Here is a 13,981-nt window from a genome sequence, read left to right as displayed (position 1 = left end):
GGGTGCTACCTGTTTATCTCCCGGGGGTAGACAACGTCCGTGCGGACGCTCTGTCTCGCCGGATCCTCGCTCCTCACGAGTGGAGGCTCGACCCGGGGATATTCGGGATTATCTCCCAGTTATACGGGTCGTTCCAGGTGGATCTGTTTGCGTCTGGGGTGAATCACCAGACACCAACGTTCTGCTCCCGAGTCCCCGACCCGAGGTCGGTGGCACCGGACGCCTTCCAGCTAGATTGGACGGACAGAATACTGTGGGCATTCCCCCCAGTACCTCTGATTTCCAAGGTCCTGTCTCAGCTAGCCACTCAGCCTGCGCGACTACTTGTGCTCCTGGCACCCCTTTGGTCGGCGCAGAGTTGGTTTCCAGTCATACTCAGGTTTCTGGCTCAGCCTCCTGTTCTATTACCTTTACGACCGGACCTCCTATCCCAGAACGAGGCCCTCCACCCGAATCCCAGGATTCAGTGGGTGGCTTGGCCACTGTCCGGAATCGCCTCCAGGAGAGCGGTATTCCTGCACGAGTTGCAGACACAATACTGGCTTCGCGGAGGGATTCGACAAACGTTCAGTACGAGGATAGATGGGCCTGCTATGCGCGCTGGTGTGTCGATAGAAGGATTGCAGATCCCTTTTCTGCAGATCTCGTAGCCGTACTTGAGTTCCTCCAGTCGCGACTAGATGTCGGCCTGGCCGCATCGACAGTCCGGGGGTACTCTACAGCTATCGCTGCCTTTCACGTCCCCGTCGACGGGGCACTTTTGGGTGCGCACCCATTAGTGCAGCGTTTTTTAGCAGGTGTGGACAGGATCCGACCGCCTGTCCGGCGGATCAGTCCCCCTTGGGAATTGTCAATCGTTCTTGATTGGCTGTCCGGTCCTTCTTTTCGGGATCTGTCGTCTCTCTCTCTTCAGCTGTTGAGCTGGAAGACGGCGTTCCTTGTGGCGGTAACGTCCGGCAGACGGGTAGGCGACATTCACGCAATGTCAGCCGATCCCGAACTAACTGTCTTTCACCGGGACAGGGTCAGTATTCGCCTGCCGGACTCTTACCGTCCTAAGGTCGCACACGCCTTCCACGTGACGGCTCCTATTGAGCTACCTGCTCTTTCACAGCCTTCCTCGTCGGGGACCACTACAAGACATGCTCATGTATTGGATGTCCGCAGGACCCTTAAGTCCTATATCAGCAGAACTAAGGGTATCCGTAAGGATAATCAACTATTTTGCTGTTATGGCGGTAGGAAGGCTGGCTCACCTGCGAGCAAACAAACTATCTCGCGGTGGATAGTCTCTACTATATGTACGGCGTACACGCTTCAAGGCAGGGACCCCCCTACCAAGTTGAAGGCTCATTCGGTTAGAGCAGTGGCTACGACACAAGCGTATGCTGCGGCTCTGCCCATTGAGGAGATCTGCTCCGCGGCTATTTGGAGCCAGCCGAGCACGTTCATCAAACATTACCAACTCGACAAACACTCAAGCGAGCGTGCTCGGTTTGGTCAGTCAGTTCTCCGAACTGGGCAAAGTACTACATCTCTAGCCGATTGAGCCTTCGAGATTTTAGACCGCCCGGACCGGTTATAACACTGCTCAGTAACGGTCCGGATTTTATCTTCTACGGTCGATACAATACCAGCCATTACTAGTCGATAATCATCGTAATTGCACATGCACTCCTTCGATTACGGGGACCCTCTGGCCTAGCTCTGTGCGGGTTTATAGTCTCTCGTGATCTGTGCCCCCAATATCACTTGTTCAAAAAAGTGGGTGGGGTGGGGGGTGTGTGTGTCTCGAGTTCTCGATATGATGAGCCACAAAGAATGGCTCTTTTCATTGTGTATGGTCGATAACGCCCTGTCTCCAGCCCCCGCCTTTCGACGGTGGTGCCTCACGATAAGGTTGGTTCCATTTATTGAACTCTTGTTTATTCATTGAAATAATCAAAATACGATGTATTTTATGCACGCTTGTTGCTGACGGATGCCACTTCCTAGATTATCTTTAGGAGTCTATCTTGATGCAATAAGTGCCCCAAGGAGGATTTAATCTGAAAGAGAATTTTACAAACCTGTAGAGGTTATGAATTCTCTGATGAAATCCTCCTTGGGGCACGGCCACCCGCCTCCCCACATTCCGTCAGCATTAGACATATGGAAAGTGATTTGGGTGAGAGTTGCTTCCCTTGGCGTGACGCGCCGTGGAGGGTGAGGCACCATAAGGGTGGACGTATATCATACAAAAACAAAGTTTTTTGTGTGGTAACAATTTTTATTAAGGAAAATGGTTACAACTATGTCATGTAGATTTTCTTGAGCCAGGAAAATGCAATAAGTGCCCCAAGGAGGATTTCATCAGAGAATTCATAACCTCTACAGGTTTGTAAAAATTTATAATGGTATTCCTTACTTTTTCATGGAATAAACAAGAAAAAAATGGTTATTAGAATTTAGAAATTACATTTTCCTTTCTTCATGTTCTTTCTTTTCAGTGAATATGAATTGTATTTGTTACTATGAGAAAAGTGTGTTGATGGTAAATTGGGTACAATGTGTTATGCCTATTTCTGGTATTCCGTATTATATGGTTATGCTGGGGGAAATGGCTAAATCATTTGGCTCCACGTTTATGATTGATGTCAGCTGTTGTTGAGGTAAGATATTAATCAATAGGTTGTTGACTGTGTGCATGTTTAGGCTGAGATGAAGAAATTGGGATTTGAGGAGGGTCGTGATGAGAAACTGCTCGGGGAGAGGAGAAGTCTCAGTCAGGATGTCCAAAAACTGCAGGACAGGGTGGAGACGCTGGAAGCAAGGTAAGGACTTGACTCGCATACTTGAACAAGCGCCAGGATGCTCTGACATAAAGATTTAGCTGTGTTTAGTCATGTTAGTAGGTCTGAAGGGGCGGTCGGGTAGCCTAGTGGTTAAATCGTTCGCCTGTCACGCTGAAGACCTGGGTTCGATTCCCGACATGGGTTCAATGTGTGAAGCCCATTTCTGGTGTCCCCCGCCATGATATTGCTGGGATATTGCTAAAAGCGGCGTAAAACCATACTCACTCACTCACTAGTAGGTCTGGAAGAATACACTGTGTTATGTATTGTGATCATGGTGATACAATACTTTTGAAAATATTGGTGTAATAGTAAAAATGTATTAGTTGGTTGTTTTTAAAAGTGTATAAAATGTAGCAGTTAATTTTTCAAAGTCACATTTTGAGTTCAAAAATCAATGTTGAGAATTATTTTCAGAAACCATTGTCTGACAGAAGAAAGGATTTCATCTGAGGAGTCAAATTTTTGACTAGTATCAACCTGCTGACCAGATAATGTGCATATACTTAAATCCAGGCGTGGAGACACATGAAATCAAAATAAAGTTTATCAGTAGAGATTAACTCTCATAACTACTAAACCCGTGAAGATCTGGGGTAGAATAGGTCTTCGGCAACCTATGCTTTCTGTAAAAGGTGACAATGCTTGTTGTAAGAGGCGACTAACGGGATCGAGTGGTCAAGCTCGCTGACTTGGTTGATGCAGGTGATCATATCCCAATTGTGTGGATTGTTGCTCATGATGTCAATCACTGGATTGTCTGGTCCAGACTCAATTATTTACAGACCGCCGTTATATAGTATTGCTGAATGCGGCGTTAAATAACAAAGAAACATCATGACATCTGTACAGGCCAGATAACAGACGTGTGTAGGTTATTGCAAGACAGCAACTGGTCCATCGCAAAGTTAGGTGCTTTAACAAGTCTTGAGACCCTTATATCTGGCATAGATTGAGGGAGGGTATCTAACCATGTATCAAAATGATTATCTTTTTATCCCTTAATTAAAAGCTGACTTCCTAAATACAAATCTACTGGAATATATGTCATACAAAAAAAAAAAACTGTTTACACAGACTTGTAGAATTGTTAGACCTGGAAATGGAAAACTTGCATGACTTATTTCTAAAGATTAGAAATTGGTTAAGGTTAATCTGGCTTCTTTTTTAAACTGAATGAAAAGTGTGATCTGTAATTTGCTGTTTTATTTCCAGATTTCCACAGCTCAACTTCCAGTATACTGATCCCGAGAAGAACTTTAACCGTTCCAAGGTGCACGGCTTGGTGTGTAAGCTGGTGAAGGTGAAGGAAGTGCGCACTGCCACAGCCCTGGAGGTTGCTGCTGGGTCAAGAGTGAGTGCTGACAGGACCGATGCATGTGTTACTTTGGCCTAAGACCCGTGAAGATCCGGGGTAGAAAAGGTCTTCAGCAACCTATGCTTATGTAAAAGGTGACTTTGCTTGTCTTAAGAGGCGACTAACGTGATCGCGTGTTCAGGTTCGCTGACTTCGTTGATGCATGTCATCGTATCCCAATTGCGTGGATCGATGCTCATGATATCAATCACTGGATTGTCTGGTCCAAACTAGATTATTTACAGACCGCGTCATACTGCTGGAATATTGCTGAGTGCAGCGTGAAACATCAAACAAACAAACTTTGCCCTGTGGTTTTCTATATATATTTTTAGGATCCCCACCAATAAAAGTAACATATTTTTGCAGTCTGACCAAAGTGTCTACTAGCCCAAAACTGTCTCTTTGCTTCGCTGTGGGTAGATTTTTGTGTCATCCTATGGTCAATTATCTGCTGAGCTTACAGTTTCAATGCTTACTTGATTGAACAGAATGTTACTAGACGTAGGCTTCAGACGAATGATTAGAAATTAGTAAAATTACAGACTGTTGCTCTCAAGTTAATTGATTTGCTAACCATGTTTACACCACAAGCAGAAACAGCTAACATCTCCAGGGTTGCTACACAATTTGCACATGTCAAACTCTGTTGTGATGAGATGTATGAAGATGATGAATTGTAATATGTGATCAGCATTCTTCTCCCCCAAAGCATTCCGCCTGTGTAGAAGGGAGATGAGACTGAGGAAGTTCAGATAGATAACAGCCTATTGTGTTGCAGCTGTACAATGTAGTGGTGGACACGGAGGTGACAGGCAAGAAGCTGCTACAGAAGGGGGAGCTACGACGGCGGTACACGATCATCCCTCTCAACAAGATCTCCGCACGTAGCATTGATAATGCTACAGTCAAGAGAGCACAGGACCTGGTAAAAGACACATCCTGTTTCCTTTTTTAAAGTTTTCCTATGTTTTCCTAAATTTTGGCAGACATTAATTAATTTTATAGTGGAGAAATATAGTCAAGATTGAAGGAAATGCACTTTAAATAAAAGCATTTAAGGGATATTATAGAGCTGGGCCTGAATATTGTTGTTGAAGATATACAGTTTTTCACTGCATAGAGGAGCCCTACTATTTGGGAAGTACCACTAAAGTACATCCTGTATGTCCAGTGAACAGTTCAACCCATGGAGATCCTGGGTAGAATAGGTCTTCAGCAACCCGTGGAGATCCGGGGTAGAATAGGTCTTCAGCAACCCGTGGAGATCCGGGGTAGAATAGGTCTTCAGCAACCCATGCTTGCCGTAAAAAGCGAATTTCCTTGTCATACGAGGCGACTATCGGGATCAGGTGGTCAGGCTAACTGACTTGGTTGATGCATGTCAGAGTATCCCAAATGCATGGATCGATGCTCATGATGTCAATCACTGGATTCTCTGTTCCAGACTCGATTATTTAGCGCCGTCATATAGCTGGAATATAGCTGAGTGCGGCGTTAAGCAACAAACCAAACCGTGAACAATTCTTTGTGGTAGCACCTGCGGCCTATTATTTTAGTTTTAAAAAAAAAGAATTCTTCATAGTTGGTCCCCAATTTCTTCTGGTAAAGAGATTGTAAGAAATAGTGTTTGTACCATGGTTCCTCAATGATCAGTGAGTTTCATGCTGTATTTCAGGTTGGCAAAGACAATGTGAACACAGCCCTGTCTCTGATCGGCTATCAGAAGGACCTGGAGGCAGCCATGCAGTATGTGTTCGGCTCGGCCTTTGTGTGTGAGGACATGAATACAGCCAAGAAGGTGACATTTGACGAGAAAGTGATGAAGAAGTCGGTCACACTTGAGGGAGACTCGTTTGACCCTGCTGGTACCCTGACTGGAGGTATGATAGACACCGGCTGACAGTTCAACTGGAGACCCGTGAAGATTCCGGGGTAGAATAGGTCTTCAGCAACCCATACTTGCCGTAAAAGGCGACTATGCTTGTCTTAAGAGGCGACTATGCTTGTCTTAAGAGGCGACTAACGGGATCGGGTGGTCAGGCTCGCTGACTTGGTTGATGCATGTCATCGATCCCAACTGCGTGGATCAATACTCATGATGTCAATCACTGGATTGTCTGGTCCAGACTTGATTTTTTTACAGACCGCCGTCATATAGCTGGAATATTGCTGAGTGCGGCATTAAACAACAAACAAACAGTTCAACTGGATGTTTTGTTTGAGGAAATGGCACTCTCTTCTGAACCTGTTGGCTGTCATTTCAAATTATTTACCTGTCATCTTGGCTTGAATTTGTACTAATTTTTGTTATTTTATTCACTGATTAACCTAAACATGAAATTGTCGACATGATTTATGTGTATTTATGGTATGTGACTCTTGAGACTGAATGTTGTCAAATAACTCAGACTAATATTTCATTTGTTCTGTGAGAGCTCAGGGTTCTAAGGACTAAACAATTCCTAAATGTATGCCACAACATTGAAGATTGCTTGCTTTGGAATTGTCTGTATGTTGTTTAAAAGGTAACTGAAATCCTTTGACAGTCCTAAAGTGTTCATCATAAATACTTCATGGGTTTGTACACTAGATTCCTTCATCGCCAGTGAATACATATGGCCGCTATGCAGAGTAGTCCATATATTTAACCAATGAATCAAGCAAAGGCCTGTATCAAGCAAGGGGGAAGGCAGCAAGTGCTTACAATACACAAACAGCAATGTTTATTCTTTGACAACTTTGAATCCTTAATATATCCCCTATTCCATGACATGCTTGTCGTAAGAGTCGACTAATGGGATTGGGTGGTCAGACTCGCTGACTTGGTTGTTGCATGTCATCGATCCCAATTGCATGAATCAATGCTCATTATATCAATCACTGGATTGTCTGGACTCGATTATTTACACAGACCGCCGTCATATAGCTGGAATATTGCTGAGTGCTGCGTAAAACAACCAAACCAACCTTTTGCATGACTTGGGGCTCCTTTCATTAGCTTACTAGAAATAGACAAGTGGTATTACTATGCTGTATGTAGCTACAGGTGATGTAGGAACATAGTGTATACAAACCTTTGGAGTGTTGACGATGCGAAGAGCTTGAATCTGGGTTCCCTGTGCTTCCCCAGGTGCCCGCGCACAGACCAGCTCCATCCTGGAGAAGCTGCAGGAGGTGCTGGAGGTGGATGAGCAGCTGCACGCCAAGAGAGACCAGCTGCAGAAGGTGGAGAAGGAGCTGGCTGCCATCAAGTCCACCTCCGAGAAGTAAGAACAGCATGGCTTGCATGGAGTAATACCAATGTCGAGCATACAATCTGCGTTCAATTACTTGAAATTACAACTTATGAACTCAAGATTTGTCGGCTAAGGCTGTATCAGTGCTAAAAAGAGGCAAAACTTAAAGGACTTAAACTCGCTGATGTGAAACTGACATTGTGTTCTACTTTTCTCCTAAACAATTAGTGGTATATCATTGTGATTGCCTGATAGTTACCACTGATGCCATGCTTCACTTCTATTATATTTAATACAAGTATTAAAGTGAAACTGGTCCTGATATATAACTAATAAGTACTGCTTTAAAAAGACTCACATCATGCAAATTAGAATTTCAGTATTCCCCCAACATATAATGCGGGGGATATTGTCATCATCTGGTCTGTCTGACTCTGTCTCTCTGTCCATTGTATTTCGTTTCCAGAGCATAACTTGAAAACCATGAAAGAGCTTCCATCCAAACTTGTAACATGTATTAGCCAGGGGCTGAGGTGGTGTCTCTTGTCATCTTCTGATGACTCTTCTTTCAAACTCCACAACCTGCTACTTTTTTGCAATAGTTAAAAGGGGGCATGGGTGGCCCAGTCGTCTAAGGCGCCACAATTCGCTGTGCAGAGATGCGTCCCTTGGGCACACCAGAAACCTATGATTGTGGGTTCGAATCCCGGTTCGCCCCGATTATGTTCCTAGGTTTGTCAGCACCATACCCGTGCTCGTGGGTTTCACCGAAGTGGTAAACGTCTGAGACCTGCATCACTTTGGGCTTTCCTCCCACATTAAGCTGACACGCCGCGATATAACTGGAATACTGTTAAAAGCGGCGTTAAACCCAACTCACTCACCCACTCAATAGTTAAAATGTCCTGATGATCACTGTCAGTAATGGATTGCCCTCCTGTCTAGGTTCACCCAACTGAAACAGCAGTATGAGTTGAAGAACCATGAGTCAGAGCTTGTGAAGGCCCGGCTAGAACAGAGCACCCATCACCAGCAGCTGGAGGAGATCAGCAGTCTCAACAACTCCATTGGTAAGAAGGCTATACACTGTTGACATTGCTCTTAAGAAAACCAGGTCATTACATTTGTCTTGTTATAACTCAGTGGCACTGGCGGCGGATGTTTTGGTGCTGTGATTTGTTGCGTAGAGTTCCTTCCCTTTGACATGCCAGAATCCTATGATCATTGGTTCGATCATTGGCATACGCCAAAGCCCAGCATCCCTTTGGGCTTTCCTCCCACATCAAGCTGACACACAGCTGTATAACTGAAATACTGTTCAAAGCAATATTAAACCAAACTCAGTAACTCTTTTGTAACTGAATTGTAGCGTTTACAGTCATAGTGCTAAGTCTGTGAATTCATACCATATTGAAGAATATTTCACTTATGTCACAGCATTTAGATGTTGAAGGAAAGCCCAAACAAATGAAAGGTGAGATGTTTGATGAAACCCAGGGCACAGGTATATAGTACTGGCAGTCCAAGCATCACAACCGAGGTGAATCTAGGATTGAACCCACAAACTGCACTGCACAGTCTTAGAAATTTGCACTAGTCCTATAGTCCTTGCCAAACTGCCCAATAGTTAAGGTATCATAAGGACTTTTAGAAATTTGCCCTTTTGAAGGGTTTTGCTATATGTTATATTATAAGGACTAGAGGTCTAAAACTGTTAGTTTCTAACAAGACACCTAGATAGTTTGAAGGGATATGCAGTATTTCTTCCAACTATCTAGGATTAATGTGCCTGTCCCATTGCTTGCCGTAAGAGGCGACTAACGGGATCGGGTGGTCAGGCTCGCTGACTTCGTTGATGCATGTCATTGTATCCCAATTACGTGGATTGATGCTCATAACATCAATCACTGGATTGTCTGGTCCAGACTTGATTATGTACTGACCACCCGTCATATAGCTCGAATATTGCTGAGTGGGGCGTTAAACAACAAACAAAGAAGATGATGATGCAGCACTGACTCCCTATTGTGCTTTGCATCATGTTTTCCTTGAATCCACTTGCGAGATTTGGTGTTACAGAGGAGCAGGAGGGGATCCTGAAGAAAGCGGAGGAGACGCAGAATAAAGCTGCCAAGAAGGTGAAGGATCTCCAGGACAAGATCAAGAATGCCAAGGCCATCCGGGAGAAGGAGATGAAGGAGGCGGAGGACAGTGTCAACAAGCTCAAGAAGAAGATGCAGGAGTCCAGCAAGAAGACCAAGGAGAAGCTGGTGGTAGGTTATAGTCGGACCAACCTCTGTCACCATCTAAAGTGGGCGGTCAGGGAAACATGTGGTTAAAGCTTGTCACGCCGAAGACCCGGGTTTGATTCCTGACGTGGGTACAATGTGTGAAGCCCATTTCTGGTGTCCCCCGCCGTGATATTGTTGGAATATTGCTAAAAGCGGCGTAAAACCTCACTCACTCACTCACCATCTAAAGTCCCCAGACCCCTATGCTTTTATGAACACCTACAGTAAATAATTGTTTAATGTGAAATTTGCAAAACGTGCATCTTTGGCGCTGAACTAGTCCAGTCATATGACCTCAAAACTAACATTCATACGTGTATATATAAACTGCAAGTGATTCTGTGGGATTTGATTGGCTAACCAAGCAAATAACTTTTGCGTTTGTTTCCATGACCCTCAAAGAAAGAGGACACCCACTAACAGACTACTTTTACCTTATATGCTGATAATAAAATGGGCGGTGTTTGTGTTGCAATATTGCTCTGAATGATATCAGTAGTATTTTACTGTTGTCTACATTTTATGTGTGTTAATGATCAAATATCCAGCCTGTGAAGTTAAGTGAACTTACACATTTTGCACAATGATTTTAATGTTAATGCCTCCATAAATGCCAAAAAAACAACTATTGATGTCAATTCTTAAGTAAATGACACATTTTGATGTTCATATGGAATTTTTAATAAGACTGAAGTGACATAATACTGACTCCTTGTTCCACGTTCTGGTGTTCCTACAATTTGTCCCTCATGATCCACTGAACACAATACAAAGTGATTGGTGTATGTGTAGGAGGTGGACAGCATCAAGCTGGAGGCGGAGGAGTTGCGGAAGGAGATCGTCAACTACGAGGAACAGCTGAAGTCTGTGGACACCAACACTGCCGATCTGGATGAGCAGGTGAAACAGCTGCAGGAGAAGCTGCAGGAGACAAAGGTAGGAAATGCTACAAACTGGGAAAAGCCCAAATAGAAAATTTTGGTTACCCAAAATGACAGTAGTCCTCGGGGAAAAATCATCTTCCTCGCAAACATGGTAAATATATATAATCAAAGATGTTTAAAAAATTCTCCAAAAAATATTATAATTTTTCCCGATTGTCCTGTTTAGATCAGAGCATTCAGCATCCTAAACCCCTTAACTATTAATCATGACACAATATCGTCGGATCATAGGTTTTCGGACATCATACGTTTTCTATCACAAATACAATGAAATGCTTTCAAATACTTTTCAAAGAAGAAAAAAGTACCTATCCTATTTTTGAATAGGCTGAAATAGGACTCATTTTTAACTCACCTGACTGAACATGCTGAAAGTCAAGTGGGCATGTTGTGACCTGTTTGTCCTTCGTAAAGATCTTCTCGAAAACCACTGGACCATTGAAGCTGAAGCTTCACATGCTTGTCCCCACCAGAGGTGACAACTGAATTTGCTCAAAAGGTTCTAATCTGATTTTCAATATGGCCGCCATTACTCATCCATTTTGTAAAGTAAAATATTTAAATATCCATGCTGAAAGTGTTTGTTTTTGCTGACATTTTTAACTGTTGACTACATATACAGGTGAGCTACAGTGCCCTTGCTCTATTATTTTGTTTTTGCTAAAGTATTTTGAATTTTACATATTCCACAACAGCAGACCAACAACTGACAACATGCTTCTTATTTGGGGGAAGAATAGGTCTTCAGCAACCCATGCCTGCCGTAAAAGGCAACTTTGCTTGTCGTAAGAGGTGGCTAACAGGATCAGGTGGTCAGGCTCACTGACTTGGTTGATGCATGTCATCTATCCCAATTGCGTGGATCGATGCTAATGATATTAATCACTGGATTGTCTGGTCTAGACTCGATTATTTACAGACTGCCGTCATATAACTGGAATATTGCTGAGTGCGGCATTAAACAACAAACAAAGCTTCTTATATGACAATTAATACAATTATGTTGACACCTTGTTTTTATTTCCTTATGGTGAATTATTATCTTGTTTGTGAGACAAATGTGCATTTTCTCCTTTACTCACACCAGTGTGGCCAGTGACCTGGTTCTACTCATGCTAAACAAACATATTCAGTAAGGAAATTGGTACTTGTCTACTTAATTTCGAATCATCAAAGCTGATCTTTGTTTCAAATCACTTATTGTGATATATGGGGATGTGTTTGCACCAATACTGAATTAAATTGAAAACTGGACTATAGTGTAGTATGATTCTCATTGCATCACATCAGGGAACCATTTCAGGGTTTGGAAATAGTGACTTTCAGGCTTAATTTCAAACTCCAATAATAATGTAGATATGTCTCTATTGTGCATTGTCAATACTGCACAGGATTGTATTGGGGCACGGGTAGCCCAGTCATCTAAGGTGCCACAATTTGCTGTGCAGAGATTCATCTCTTGGACATGCTAGAACCTATAATTGGATTTTCAAATCTGGGTTCACCTGATTATGTTTCTAGGTTTGTCAGCTACATACCTGTGCTCATGGGTTTGACCAAAGTGGTAAATCCAGCATCACCTCAGGCTTTCCTCTTACATTAAGCTGACACGCTGTGATGAACTGGCATTATGTTCAAAGCAGTGACCCAACTCACTCACGCACTCACTCATTTGCTCAGGCTTGTATGCACCATGTTCTTCCATCACCAATGAATACGTACAGCCACTATGCTGTGTAGTTACATTTTGTAATGATTCAAGCCACAGCCTCCAGTGACTGTGTGCTCTGACCATGTTGGGACCTGTGTGTGTATAGTGTATTGACATGCTAGAGGGTCCATGTTGTGGCCCGTGTGTGTATAGTGGATGGACATGCTAAAGGGTCCATGCTGTGGCCCGTGTGTGTATAGTGTATTGACATGCTAAAGGGTCCATGCTGTGGCCCGTGTGTGTATAGTGGATTGATATGCTAAAGGGTCCATGCTGTGGCCCGTGTGTGTATAGTGGATGGACATGCTAAAGGGTCCATGCTGTGGCCCGTGTGTGTATAGTGGATTGACATGCTAAAGGGTCCATGCTGTGACCCGTGTGTGTGTATAGTGTATTGATATGCTAAAGGGTCCATGTTGTGACCCGTGTGTGTATAGTGGATTGATATGCTAAAGGGTCCGTGCTGTGGCCCGTGTGTGTATAGTGGATTGACATGCTAAAGGGTCCATGCTGTGGCCCGTGTGTGTATAGTGGATGGACATGCTAAAGGGTCCATACTGTGGCCCGTGTGTGTATAGTGGATTGACATGCTAAAGGGTCCATGCTCTGACCCCCTGTCTCCCCTGTGCGTAGAAGATTGACATGTTAGAGAGCCCATGTTGTGACCCCCTGTGTGTATAGTGGATTGACATGCTAGAGGGCCTATACTCTGACCCCCTGTCTCCCTTGTGTGTAGTGGATTGACATGCTAGAGGGCCTATGCTCTGACCCCCGTCTCCCCTGTGTGTATGGTATATTGACATGTTAGAGGGCCCATGTTGTGACCCCCTGTGTGTATAGTGGATTGACATGCTAGAGGGCCCATACTCTGACCCCCTGTCTCCCTTGTGTGTAGTGGATTGACATGCTAGAGGGCCTATGCTCTGACCCCCGTCTCCCCTGTGTGTATGGTATATTGACATGTTAGAGGGCCCATGTTGTGACCCCCTGTGTGTATAGTGGATTGACATGCTAGAGGGCCCATGCTCTGACCCCCTGTCTCCCCTGTGTGTGCAGGCTGCAGTGAAAGAGGCCCAGGGAGAGGTGAACCAGCAGAAGGAGCTGCTCAAGTCGCGCAACAAGGACATCAACAGCATGGTGGCAGCTCAGAGGGACCTGCAGAAGGAGAACAACAGCGCTCAGCTCAAGATCCAGGAGATGGAACACAAGATTACCAAACACCAGAAAGACTCCCGAGATGCTGTGAAGCAGGTGAGTTACTGGTACCAGATGTTGATGATTAGAAACTCTCACCATGATTGGGATTCTTTTTACAAGTTTGATTTGAGTTATTTGTATAGGTATTTGGTATTTATGTAAAAAAAATGGCAAAGAAAATATTTTGTTGGTCAATTTATCAACATCACATTACTTTTGAACTCTCCTTACTTAAAGTTGACCATGTTGATGAATACCTTAAGGATTTCTGCAATGAGGTTGATTTAAGCTGCCAGTCTAAGGCATTGTAGAGTATCCTGTATAGATATGGCTTAGAAATGGTCTTCAGCAAACCATGTTTATTGTAAGAGGCAACTAACAGGATCGGTTGGTTAGGCTTCCTGACTT

The 13,981-nt window shown here is 43.9% G+C and overlaps 1 protein-coding gene across 1 annotated transcript in view; it reads left to right on the top strand.

The window, feature by feature from the left end:
* LOC124141266 (structural maintenance of chromosomes protein 2-like) overlaps positions 1–13,981 on the top strand; it is a 41,758-nt gene that overhangs the window by 23,148 nt on the left and 4,629 nt on the right. Inside the window, exons 12-20 of the mRNA XM_048400214.1 lie at positions 2,695–2,813; positions 4,050–4,188; positions 4,973–5,119; positions 5,870–6,074; positions 7,325–7,460; positions 8,376–8,500; positions 9,510–9,703; positions 10,514–10,657; positions 13,433–13,627. Coding sequence (XP_048256171.1) covers positions 2,695–2,813; positions 4,050–4,188; positions 4,973–5,119; positions 5,870–6,074; positions 7,325–7,460; positions 8,376–8,500; positions 9,510–9,703; positions 10,514–10,657; positions 13,433–13,627 — 1,404 coding nt within the window. The remainder of the gene's footprint in view (positions 1–2,694; positions 2,814–4,049; positions 4,189–4,972; positions 5,120–5,869; positions 6,075–7,324; positions 7,461–8,375; positions 8,501–9,509; positions 9,704–10,513; positions 10,658–13,432; positions 13,628–13,981) is intronic.

The sequence above is a fragment of the Haliotis rufescens genome, unplaced genomic scaffold (genome assembly GCF_023055435.1).
Source record: "Haliotis rufescens isolate VD_foot unplaced genomic scaffold, xgHalRufe1.0.p SCAF_2, whole genome shotgun sequence".
NCBI classification, from domain to species: domain Eukaryota; kingdom Metazoa; phylum Mollusca; class Gastropoda; order Lepetellida; family Haliotidae; genus Haliotis; species Haliotis rufescens.
The sequence above is the reverse complement of the archived record's forward strand: the minus strand, read 5'-3'. Positions and strand labels throughout refer to the sequence as shown.